The sequence below is a fragment of the Cynocephalus volans genome, chromosome 2 (assembly GCF_027409185.1).
Source record: "Cynocephalus volans isolate mCynVol1 chromosome 2, mCynVol1.pri, whole genome shotgun sequence".
Lineage (NCBI taxonomy): Eukaryota > Metazoa > Chordata > Mammalia > Dermoptera > Cynocephalidae > Cynocephalus > Cynocephalus volans.
Genome location: NC_084461.1, coordinates 200153685 through 200167544, shown reverse-complemented (window position 1 = coordinate 200167544; position 13860 = coordinate 200153685). Strand labels below are relative to the sequence as shown.

The 13860-nt window shown below is 35.5% G+C and overlaps 1 protein-coding gene across 6 annotated transcripts in view; it reads right to left on the bottom strand.

Annotated features, from left to right (window-relative positions):
• Positions 1-13860, bottom strand: part of MYO18B (myosin XVIIIB) — a 280263-nt gene that overhangs the window by 101717 nt on the left and 164686 nt on the right. For all 6 annotated transcript variants that reach the window (XM_063086857.1, XM_063086860.1, XM_063086861.1 and 3 more), the window contains exon 33: positions 13725-13829. In XM_063086857.1, the coding sequence (XP_062942927.1) occupies positions 13725-13829 (105 nt within the window). The remainder of the gene's footprint in view (positions 1-13724; positions 13830-13860) is intronic.

The window sequence follows — 13860 nt, the reverse complement described above, 5'->3', positions numbered from 1 at the left end:
CCTCAGCCTTCTTGACAACTCCCAGTGGCCAAGGATACAGGTGAGACAAAGCAGAGGAGGTGCAGAATTACATTGGGGCCTGATGTGACACTTGGGCAGCCCACACTGATTTTAAAAAACGCGGGTTAGTGTCCCTGAGAGAAACTAACAGCCCGTTTCTTGGAGTCTTCCAAAAACCATAGGAAAGAACATAGCACCATCAACCATGTGGGGAGTTTTAAAGAAAATGGGGTGCAGGTACCTCAACACTGAGATTTGTTTTCTACATACCTAAGTATATGTGCCTCCTTGCCAAATACTAACCACTTCCTTGGATGCTCAGAATGCCCTGAAATATTCTAGAAAGTATGTGGGACTGAGAGTGAGGTGGCCCTGGCTTGATCTTAGGTGGCAGTGGGAACCTTGGCAGAGTCACTCCACCTCTCTGAACCTGAGTTTCCTCGTCTATAAAAAGAAAGGTTAAAACAAAATCCCTGTGCTCGCTGTTGAGATAAGCCAAGGATCAGACATGATAATGGATGGCACGGCACTTTGTACCCTGTCAAGTGCCTGACAAATATAAAGGATTATGAGTATTGTCTGATGACCTGGAATGCGTTCCTCTAGATTTTCTATTATTATTTCTCCATCGCTGGTTTTGAATTACTTGAAAAATGAGTTGGTTCTTAGAATATGGCTTCTTTTTCTCAGATGTATTTCTTTGGTAAGTTTAAAATGATGGTCTGTGATATATATAATATACTACTTCATATATTATATATACACATATGTTTTACGTACACACACAGACGCAAGGGTACTTCAAAAAGTTAATGGAAAGGTCCATATTATCTTTCAATTATATTTTTCCATGAACTTGCTGAAGTGCCTTCATATGTTTCTATCTCACCTGCTGAACTGAGCTGAGGGCTGGGCGTTGTGCCAGGCTCTTTGTCACATGTTATTGCATTAAACTCCTGTGACATTCTCTTAAAAATAGACATTATTATTATTGCCTTGATAAAAGTAGTAATAGATTACAGTATGGAGAGCTTTTTAAAGTGTCATATACTATTTTAAACACTTTGTGGATTCAACACATTTAGTTATCATGATGAATCTATGAGGTGTGTAGGATTATGATTCCCATTTTATAGATGATGAAAAGGAAGCCTTCAAGGGTGAAGTCATTTGCTAGTAATCACATAGAGTAAGGGGCAGAGTTAGAATTTGAACCCAGCTTTTTCTGGCTGGAAAGAGGTAGTTTTAGTAAAACACACCTTGGGAGAGGTATGTTTTGCTCTTTAATTTAAAAAAAAAAGTGTTACAGGGACTCAGAGGAGCATCATCCAGCTCAGGTTGGGATGGAACTGGGAAGTAGGAACTAGCTACTCCTAGCTAGGAGAGATGCAGGAAGAGCATTCCACGTAGAGGTCATTGCATGGGCAAACACAGAGAGCTGAGAAGCCATCTGGTCTATGCACTTCTTGGCATGAGGGTACAAAACCCCAGGGTGGAGGCAGATCACAAAGTGAGAGAAGTTACCCAGGGCTCTTAAGTATGTATTGTCATGGGGAAATGGAGGTGCGGTGCGGCTGATAAAACTGATAAAGAGAGGACAAGTGATCTGTCCAAAGTCAGACTATTGCTAAGAGGTTATGTAGGGATTTGAACCCAGGCAGCTTGCCATTAGAATGTAAGTTTCTAACCATTGCACTACAGTGCCTTGTGAAACTGCTATCTAAATCCAGATGAACTTATTCTAGAGCTCAGATGTTTACCATGATTATGCTCAGACAGAATGCTTTGCACCTTTCTTGATTTTATGTCTGCTTTTGCTCTGCACACATTCTAAAGCTCCTCTAATTCTCCTGTGGATCAAGTTGGCATCAGGAACATTCCCTGATGTTGGCACTGGCCATGCAGTAGAGATGGCTCAGATTCTGCAATTTTTACTGCCTGAAAGCCCCTGAAAATGCTGGCACCGTCTCCTTTCCAGAGAGAGCATTGTAAACAAAATTCACAACAAAATCTCAGACCAAGTCATTCTCTCTTTCATAATGAATTGCTAGAGGAGAGAGGAGAAAAAAAAAAAAAACCAACAAAATATCCCCTCATTAGCTCATTAGGTTAATGGGAAATAAATGTCATTCTGGGAGTTCCCATTTTGCAATACAAAGACTGAGACTGGTATATAGATAGCGAATAATTAACTGATAAGTCTAAATGATATTTAGTGTTGTTGTGGGAAACTATATACAAACTAATTGTTTCACCATTTATCACAAAGGCAAATAATCTGGGATGATTGTTAAATGTCTATTGTCAAGTAGCTCTCTAAGCATTATTAAAATATGATCTGGGAATGCCATTAGGAATAATCAAGCCACTTATTAGGAATAATCAAGCCATTTTAGAGATGGGAAAATTGAGGCTTGGAGAAAAAATATATGTTGCTGAAGGTTACACAGCAAATCAATGGCAAAGCTGGACTGCCTGATAACACTATGAAAAAAAGACGGTCAATGAAAATATTGTTTTGGTTAACTGGACCTTCTCACCTTTAAGCATCATGGTGTCAGATTTTAAAAATTACAGACTTTCAAATAATATAGATCTTATTTCAAATCCATCAAGGGCATTAACTAACTATATGAACCAGGGCAAGTTGCCTTACCTTTCTGAGCCTCACTTTCATTTATATGAAGGAAATAATAATATCTATCCCAGAGTCTTGTGAAAATTAAAGTATGTTAAAAAAAATTATGGTTAAGTACTTAGAATTTATGAGTAACTGCTAAAATAATAGATATGTAGTTTGTAGTTTCTGAACCAGCAGTAGAACAAAAGGGAACATAGAAAACATTATCAATCTATCCAAAAGTAAGCAAGAAAAGCAAAGAAAAGATACAATAAGCCCATAAATGCTCAACACAAAATAAGAGAATACAAATAATTTCAAATATATCAGTCATTATAATAAATGTAAATAAGTTAAATTCTCTTATGAAAAGTTACAGACTAAAATATTAAATCAAAATTATCAGGCTGTATAGCCAAGATATGGAACCAACTTAAATGCCCATTGATGGATGATTGGATAAGGAAAGTGTGGTATATACATACCATGGAATACTACTCTGCTATAAAAAAGAATAAAATACTCCTATTTGCAACAACATGGATGAACATTGAGAAACTTATGTTGAGTGAAATAAGCAAAGTACAGATGCATAAATACCACATGTGATCACTCATATGTGGGAGCTAAGAGAGAAAGAAAGGAAGGAAAGAAAGGCCACAGTACTGCAGTGGTCTTACAGAGGGCAGTAACATTCCCAGGGTTGCAAAGTGGAGTGGGGGGGGAGGGGAAAGGGGAGGGTGGTTAGATGACAATTGGGTGGGGACACAGGATATAAAAGCAATTTCTGGTAATTTGTATCTCATAAATATTCATAATAATAAGCAAGTAAGTAAATAAATAAAATTATCCACCTGATTAAAGAAAATACATGAGAAAACACCAGCACACACACACACACACACACACACACACACACAGACACACATACACACACACATTTGTGAAGCTTGAAAAGGAAGGGCTATAAGAAGGTCTTGCAGGCAATCTAAAAGAAATTAATTGGATTAAAATAAGGCAAAACTCATTCACAGAGAAAAGATTATTATTATATAATAATCAAAGGAAAAATCTGCCAAGGAAACAAAACAATGCAAAACTCTGATGCACTTAAATATACAACTACAAAATACATAAAGAGAAACTATGACAGAATTATTATCAAACCTTGGCAAAACAACCATTGTAGAAATGTAATAGGACTCTTTTAGAAACAAATCATTCATACAAAAGCAAAGTTAAGAGGAGGTAATTTTTAAAAATATAATTCATATATTTTAAAACTTTTTCCTTATGGTTTATGCTTTTATCTTTGCATATAATATTGAAATTGCAAAATTAACAAGCTTGATCTATTTGTCATGTATGGAACCCTATACCTCATAAACAACTACATTCTTTTCCACTCAAAATTTATTAAACTTGACAATAAACTGGGGCAACAAAGAGATATCAACAATTTCAAGGAAAAAAATATTATGCATTCTACCATATTATCTGTCCAAAATGTCATTAAATTAAAAATTAACATTAAAAAGTTACTTCAGATAATCTCAAATGTTAATAAACTTGAAACTCAACTTATAAATAACTTACAATTTAAAGGAAGAAAACACAAAAAATATGACAAAATGCTTAGCATGTAAGGGTGATACTAAAACAATAATTCAAGGAGAATGTATTATCTTAAATGTACTTTAAAAACATGTTAAATGAAATAAAAAATATTGAAAGTGAGTTAAAATTTTCAGCACCAAAACTGAAAAAAGGAACAAAAGACTAAACCAATGGAAAAAGGAGGAAAAAGAAACAAAGATAAAGGCAGACATTAATAAATACAAAATAAGGAAACAATAGATCAAAAGCTGGTTCAACAACAAAAATCTCAAAAGTAAGCATTATTATGATTGAAAAAGTAAACACTCTGATACAGTAGTATTTTTTAAATCATACAAAATTGTCTCAAAAATCTTTATGCCAACTTATTTACAAAGTTAGATGAAATAATAAATATCTAGAAACATATTCATTACAAAAATTCACCTAATGAGGAAGGGAATAATATCTAAATTTGTGTTCAATTATGATTACAGAATTTTTAAAAAGCAGTCAAATGCCTACCCTATCCTCTAAAAGAAATTAGACTCAAATGTATTTACAGTCAAACTGTACCAAATCTTCAAGAACTACTTAGTCCAAATTCAGAAAAGCTGCAGAATCATTTTATGTGGCTAGTAAAACACTAGAAAAAGATGGCATAAGAAAATAAAAGTATAAACCAATCTTACTTATGAGTCTGGTTTCAAAGATCTTGAATAAAATGTGAGCAGTTCAATACAGCAGTGTATTAAAAAGCATATGACCAAGTAAGATATATCTGGTAAATACATCAGGATACACTTTAATATCTAAAATATACTACATTAATAGATTAATGAGATAAGTCATAAGATTTCCAACAACTGCAGAAAAAGCATATAGTAATATTTAACAATCAAACATTATTATTTGACCATGCAAACAGAAATGAAAAACGAACTGGAGGAGCTATTCTTATATCTGATAAAATAGACTTTAAACTAAAAACCATAAAAAGAGATAATGAGGGCCACTACATAATGATAAAAGGATTGATCCATCAAGAGGACATAACAATCATAAATATATATGGACCCAAGGTCAGAGCAGCCATATTTATAAGGCAAACTCTATTAGACCTAAAGAAGGAAATAGACACTAATAACATAATAGCAGGGGACCTGAACACCTCACTATCAATATTGGACAGATCATCTAGGCAAAGAATCAGCAGAGAAACACAAGATCTAAACAACACTCTAGACCAATTGGACTTGGTGGATATCTACAGAACATTCCATTGAACAACCTCAGAATATTCATTCTTCTCATTAGCACATGGATCATTCTCCAGGAAAGATCAAATGTTAGGTCACAAATCAAATCTCAACAAATTAAAAAAAAAAACTGGAATTATACCATGTATTTTTTTCAGACCACAATGGATTAAAATTAGAAATCAATAACATATGCAATTCTGGAAACTATACAAACACATGTAAATTAAACAGCATTCTACTTAATGACATATGGATCCAAGAAGAAATCAAACAGGAAATCAAAAAATTTATTGAAACTAATGAAAACAATGATACATCATACCTGTGGAATACTGCAAAAGCAGTACTAGGGGGGAAATTTATTGCATTAAATGCTTACTTCAGAAGAATGTAAAGATGGCAAGTGAACAACCTAACACTTCACCTTAAAGAACTAGAAAAACAAGAATGATCCAAACCCAAAGTTAGCAGACGGAAAGAAATCATTAAGGTCAGAGCAGAACTTAATGAAATTGAAAACTGAAAAAATGATACAAAAGATCAATGAATCATAAAGTGGGTTTTTTGAAAATATAAATAAAATTGATAAACCATTAGCACAGCTAACTAAAAAAAGAAGAGAAAAGACCCAAGTAACAAAAATTAGAAATGAAAAAGGTGATATTACAACTGATACCTCTGAAATATAAGGAATCATTTGAGACTACTATAAACTAATATATGCCAAGAAATTTGAAAATCTGGAGGAAATGGATAAATTTTTGGACACACACAACTATCAAAACTGAGCCAAGAAGCTGTAGAAAATCTGAACAGACCAATAACAATAAAAGAGATTGAAGCTATTATCAGAAGGCTCCCAACAAAGAAAAGCCGAGGACCAGATGGATTCACAGCAGAATTCTACCAAACATTCAAAGAGGAATTGACACCAATTCTCTACAAACTATTCCAAAAGATTGAAACAGAGGCAATTCTCCCAAACTCATTCTATGAAGCAAACATCACCCTGATACCAAAACCAGTTAAAGATACAACTAAAAAAGAAAACTACAGGCCAATATCCTTGATGAATATAGATGCAAAAATCCTCAATAAAATACTACCTAACAGAATATAGCAACACATATGCAAAACTATACACCGTGATCAAGTGGGATTCATCCCAGGGATGGAAGGTTGGTTTAACATACACAAATCAATAAATGTGATATACCATTTTAATAAAATAAAACACAAGGATCATCTCTATAGATGCTGAAAAAGCATTTGATAAAGTTCAACACTCATTCATGATAAAGACTCTTTATAAGTTAGGTATAGATGAAAAGTATCTCAACATCATTAAAGCCTTATATGATAAACCCACTGCCAATTTCATCCTGAATGGGGAAAAGCTGAAAGCTTTTAGCTTAAGAACAGGAACTAGACAAGGAGGCCCACTCTCACCACTCCTACTCAACATAGTATTGGAAATACTAGCCAGAGCAATCAGAGAAGAGAAGGAAATAAAGGGCATCCAGATTGGAAAAGATGAAGTCAAACTGTCCCTGTTTGCAGATGACATGGTCCTATATATTGAACAGCCTAAAGCCTCTACAAAAAACCTCCTGGAGTTGAAAAATGATTTCATCAAAGTTGCAGTATACAAAATCAACACACAAAATTCAGGAGCATTTCTATTCTCCAATAGTGAACATGCAGAAAGAGAAAAAGAAAGCTTGTCCGTTTACAATAGCCACCAAAAAAATAAAATACTTAGGAACAGAGTTAACCAAGGATGTGAAAAGTCTCTATAATGAGAACTGCAAACCACTGCTGAGAGAAATTAAAGAAGACACAAGAAGATGGAAAGATATCTCATGCTCTTGGATTGGAAGAATCAACATTGTGTAAATGTCCATACTACAAAAAGTGATATACAAATTCAATACAATCCCCATCAAAGTTCTGAGGACATTTCTCTCAGATATGGAAAGAATTATCCAGACATTTATATGGAATAACAAAAGACCATGCATAGCCAAAGCAATTCTGAGCAAGAAAAATAAAGCTTGAGGCATAACACTACCTGACTTTAAACTATTCTACAAAGCTATAATAACCAAAACAGCATGGTACTGGCATAAAAACAGACACACTGATCAATGGAATAGAATAGAAAATCCAGAAATCAACCCACACACCTACAGCCATCTGTTCTTTGACAAAGGCACCAAGCCTATATACTGAAGAAGAAACTGCCTCATCAGCAAATGGTGCTGGAATAACTGGATATCCATATGCAGGAGAATGAAACTAGACCCATACCTCTCATTAAAGAATTAAATATACACCCTGAAACAATAAAACTTCTTAAAGAAAACATAGGAGAAACACTCCAGGAAGTAAGACGGGGTACAGACTTCATGAATACGACCCCAAAGGTACGGGCAACCAAAGGAAAAATAAACAAATGGGATTATATCAAACTAAAAAGCTTCTGCACAGCAAAAGGAACAATTAACAGAGATAAAAGACAACCAACAGAGTGGGAGAAAATATTTGCAAAATATACATCTGACAAAGGATTAATATCCAGAATATACAAGGAACTCAAACAACTTTACAAGGAAAAAACAAGTAACCCAATTAAAAAATGGGCAAAAGAGCTAAGTAGGCATTTCTCAAAGGAAGATATACGAATGACCAACAGACACATGAAGAAATGCTCAACATCACTCAGCATTCGGGAAATGCAAATCAAAACCACACTGAGATACCATCTAACCCCAGTTAGGATGGCTAAAATCCAAAAGACTCTGAACGATAAATGCTGGCGAGGTTGCAGAGAAAAAGGAACTGTCATACATTGTTGGTGGGACTGCAAAATGGTGCAGCCTCTATGGAAAATGGTATGGAGGTTCCTCAAACAATTGCAGATAGATCCGCCATATGACCCAGCTATCCCACTGGTGGGAATATACCCAGAGGAATGGAAATCATCAAGTCAAAGGTACACTTGTTCTCCAATATTCATCGCAGCACTCTTTACAATAGCCAAGAGTTGGAACCAGCCCAAATGTCCATCATCAGATGAGTGGATATGGAAAATGTGGTACATCTACACAATGGAATACTACTCTGCTATAAAAAAGAATGAAATACTACCATTTGCAACAACATGGATGGACCTAGAGAGAACTATATTAAGTGAAACGAGTTAGGCATAGAAAGAGAAATATCACATGTTCTCACTTATTTGTGGGAGCTAAAAATAAATAAATAAATAAATAAATACATAAATAACCTGGTGGGGGGAGGAGGGGAAGAAGACACAACAATTAACAATTCCTTGAAGTTGATGTGACAAGCGAACAGATGTGAGGTTGTTGGGAGGGAGGGGGGAGAAGCAGGAGGGAGGGAGGTTTCGGTAATGGGCCACAATAATCAACCACATTGTATATTGACAAAATAAAATTAAATTAAAACAAAGAAACAAACATTATTATTTGAAAATATTAAAAAACTACAAATATAGTACTGATTTATCCTGATTAAAGTAACTTATCAAATACACATTGCAAATGTATATATAATGAAACATTAGAAACCTCCTGTTAAGGTCAGGGATAAGGAAAGGAAGTCAAACTTGCCCTCTATCATTCAGTTTTATACTGGAGGTCCACACCAATGAAGTGAAGTAAGAAAAAGAAACAAGAGGTAGAATGCATTTTTTTTTTCTTTGAAACTGTTGAGATCTCTTTGTTGCCCCAGTTCATGGTCAAGTGACAAGACAATTCTTATTTTCAAATGGTAGGGTTGTCAATGTAGAAAATTCAAAAGAACTTACAGATGAAATATGAAAAATAGTAATAGTTCAGCAAGTGTGCTAGATACAAGATCAACATATGATAATCAATAATCTTCTCATGTGCCACAATAGCTAAGTGAAATATAGAATATAGAAAAATATTCTAGTCATAATAGCCATAGAAACTACAAGCTTCCCAGAAATAAACCTAACAAAAAGTTCAAGACCTGTATGGATAAAAATAATTAAGTTTTACTGAAAGCCGTAAGTAAATGGAGAGAGATGGCATGTGCAATAACACAATGGTTCAATATAAAAAATATGTCAATTTTTCCCAACTAACCTGTCAATCAATGCATACCCAGTGAAAACCCTATCATGTTTTGTTATGGAATTTTAATGAGAAGATTAAAGGATCAAGAAGACAAAGCAATTTTAAAGACAAGCAAGGTAAGCTGTCCTACAAATTATCAAAACCCAGCCATTAAAGCCATATGGTGCAGAAACAGACAAATAAACCAATAAGCCACAACGCAGAGACCATAAACACTCCCATAAAACACGGAAGTTGTAGAAAAAGTCATGAAATAAAACAAAGTTTATGCATATTGGAGAAAAATAGATTTCTATCTCACACTACATGCCAATATAATATCTAGATGGGTTAAATACCTAAAAATGTCAAAAACAATATTTTAGAACTTTCAAAAAATATGAGGACATATCTTTATCTACTCCAGTTAAGGAAAGGCATCTTAAGACAGAAAAGCACAAACCATAAAATGATTCATTAATGTGACTATATTTTTAAAAAAACCACTTCTTATTGAGCGAAGAACATTGTAAACAAGGTGAAATGATTATTCATAGTGTAGGAGATATTTGCAAAATATACTACAAAAAATGGATTAGCATCAATAGAAAAAAAGACAAAGACTATGAACAGGTTATTCACATGACAGTAAACCCCAATAAACATGTGAAAAATGTACAACTTCACTGATAATGGGGGACACGCAGTACCATTGACTTCAGGACACGCAATGCCTGGAAAAAAATTTAAATGTTTAACAGTGTCATGGGTTGCCAGGTAGGGATGAGGAGAAGCAAGATCTTGTGCATTGCTGGTGACAGTGTAAAATTCCGCAATCACTTTGGGGGAACAATTGGGGCAATATTTAATAATTCCAAAATTGTACAGTACTTCCTCTTCGAGCTACATTTTCTGGAGAGACCCTTGCCCATGTGCACAGTGAGATATATGTAAGAATACACCCTATAGCTTTGTGTCTTAGGGTGGAAATAACCAAATGTCCACCAGTAGAAGAATGGGATTAAAAAATGAATACTGTTGAATGAATGAATTAGAGCTATATGCATTATCATAAACTAATCTCAAAAATACAGTATGGAGGGTGACAAAATAAAGTGCAGAATTGTATATACTGTATATAGTTGAAGGTGAATATATACATACATGGGAGTTACACACTTCAACCTCAGGATAATGGTTTCCTCTGGGAAGGGAGGAAAAAGAGAGGAAATAGAGATGGGAGTGAGATTAGGAAGGGAGATCAGGAAGTCACCAACTGTTTTTAAAATGTTTTGTTTCTTCTACTAGAAGAAAGCAGAAGGGAAACAATCCACGACATGAGGCTGGACGAGCAATTTTTCAATAAGACTTCAAAAGTGTAAGCAATAATAGACAAGTGGAATTACATCAAACTAAGAAGATTTTACACATCAAAGGAAACTGTTAACAGAAAAGAAAACCTACAGAATGGGAGAAAATATTTGTAAACTGTATATCTGACAAGGGGTTAAATCAAGAATAAATAAGAAACTTACTCAACAGCAAATGAAACAAAACAAAGAACAAATAACCCAACTGAGAAATGGGCAAAAGATCTTAATGGACATTTCTCACAAGAAGACATACAAATGGCCAACATATGTATGAAAAAAATGCTCAACATCTAATCATCAGGAAAATGCAAATCAAAACAACAATGAGATACCACCTCATTCCAGTTAGAATGGCTACTGTGTAAAAGACAAAAGAAAACAAGTGCTGGCAAGGACGTGGAGAAAATGGAACAATTGCACACTGTGGGAGGGAGTGGAAACTAGTATAGCCATTACAGAACACAGCATGGAGGTTCCTCAAAAAATTAAAAATAGAATTACCATTTGATCCAGCAATTCCACTACTGGGTATACTAAAAGGAAATGAAGTCAGTATGTTAAAGAGATATCTGCACTCCTATATTTATTGCAGCACGATTTACAATAGCCAAGATAAGGAATCAACCTAAATGTCCAACAACAGATGAATAGGTAAAAAAATAAATAAAATAAAATAAAATGTTGCATATGTACAACAGAATACTATTCAGCCAAAAATAAGAATGAAATCCTACCCTTTGCAGCAACATGGATGGACTTGGAGGACATTACATTAAGTAAGCCAGGCACAGAAAGACAATTACCGTGAGGTCACAAATGACCTCATTCATTCCTGAAATCTAAAAAAAATAAGGTGACATTATAGAGGCAGAGAGTAGAACGGTGGTTACCAGAGACTGGGGAAAGGAGGGAAGAGGGAAAACAGAGAGAGTTTGACCAGCGGGTTCGGTAATTGGCCACAGTAATCAACCACATTGTATATTGACAAAATAAAATAAAATTTGGAAGAAAAAATAAAAATAAAAATTTGAACAGAAAAAAAAAATTCATTTGATAAGAGGAGTAAGTTCTGGTGTTCTATTGCATAGTAGGGTGACAGTGGTTAACAGTTACATTTTGTATTTTACCTAATAGCTGGAGGAGAGGCTTTTGAATGTTTTTGCCAGAGAGAATTGGTAAGTACGTGAGGTGACTGATACATTAATCCAATTATTATACAGTATATATATATTTTTGGAACATCATTTTGTACCCTACAAATATGTATAATTATAATGTGTCAATTAAAATTTTAAAAATTAAAAAAAAATAAAATGTTTTGTTCCTTTAAAAATATCTGAATCAAATATGGCAAAATGTTTATTGATGTGACCCCTGGGTGTTTGGTGCATAATCAGCAATACATTATTTGTTCTACTTTTCCATATGTTTGGTAAAGGTCATAAAAACATTTAAAATCATCAAACATGATAATTTATTAAAAGGCTCCAGCTGGGTGACTAACACAAAGTTGGAATTTTATTCATCTCAAGTTACCTTCCCTTAACATGTAAATTTTATTTTAGCAATATTTTTAAAAAGCTTTCTTTTCTGGGTTACCTATATTGCTTTCTCAAATGGACTGTGTGGAACAGAGTGTCACCTTCTCCCAACGATTCCTATCATTCTAGAATCTGGTCCTGGGCTGTGCAGTCATGCACTGTTGCTAAAGGAAAGAAACCTCAATGGTCCCAAGTGCTTGGCTGAAAAACTAGAAAACACAGAGAAGAAAGATTATATAGCTTTCCTATTGATTCCTGTGGCTTCCACTCCTACTGCTATGGTGGCCTTGTTCTAGAATTCACTCATTTAATCAATTTGTTTCAAAATATAAAATGAGCACTTATTTTGTCCAAGGCCTGGCTGCCTTAGATGACCATCTGAAGCAGACCGACACTCCTTTGAGAATAAAATGAATGAGCCCCACTGGCTACTTTATGTTACAGCAGTGGTTCTCTGTAAGGAGGGAGGTTGATTTTATCCCTAATGAACATTTGGCAATGTCCGTAGACATTTCTTCTTGTCACAACTGGGGGTGGGGGTGGGGGCTGTGCTACTGCACCTAGTAGGTGGAGGCCAGGGACGCAGCTCAGTATCCTATAATGCATAGGACAGTTTCCCACCACAAAGATTGATCCAGCTCAAAATGTCCACAGTGCCGCAGTTGAGAACCCTGCTGCACAGTGACGGTCTCAGCCCTACAAGGCTCTGCTCTGCAGAAATCCAGAGCAGTTAACGAGCTCACCCAAAGCCATGTAAACAGAAGATGCCCGGCTGGTTTTTAAAGCTACATTTTCCTGACTCCAAGCCTGGCTGCCTGCAGCAAAAGTCTTGTTCTCATGAGGCCAGCAATGAGTGCAGTGGTCATTCATCCACATTCATCCCATTGAAGAGAGGACTGTCTACACTCTTACCCTGACAGCTACTGAAGGCAAGGAAACCTCATCTATTGCTCCTGGCTGGGCCTACTCAGTTTATTCCCATGGGTTCTTCCAAGAATGCTGCTATTAGCAGGCACCTAAAGATCTCCTTTGCAGAGCTGATAAGTATAGGAAGGGACAGAGTTGGTGGAGAATAAGGTGTCTGGGAGAGGCCACTGAAAGGCTTGATCCCTGAAGATCAGAGGAAGATTCCCCTCCAGTTGGTCTTTCCACGAGTTCCTCTCTCTAATCGGGCCCAGAGGCAGAAAGCGTGTCTTCCCGAATGTCTGCTCATGTCTCTGTCTTACCTGATCACAAAGGGTTCCAATCAAGCCTTCCAAGTCTTGCTTCTCATGGAGGACCATCTGCTTCTCTTCATATTCTTGCTCCAGCTGCATTTCCAGCTGACGGAGCTGTGGCACAAAGGGCAGATGCATGCATAGG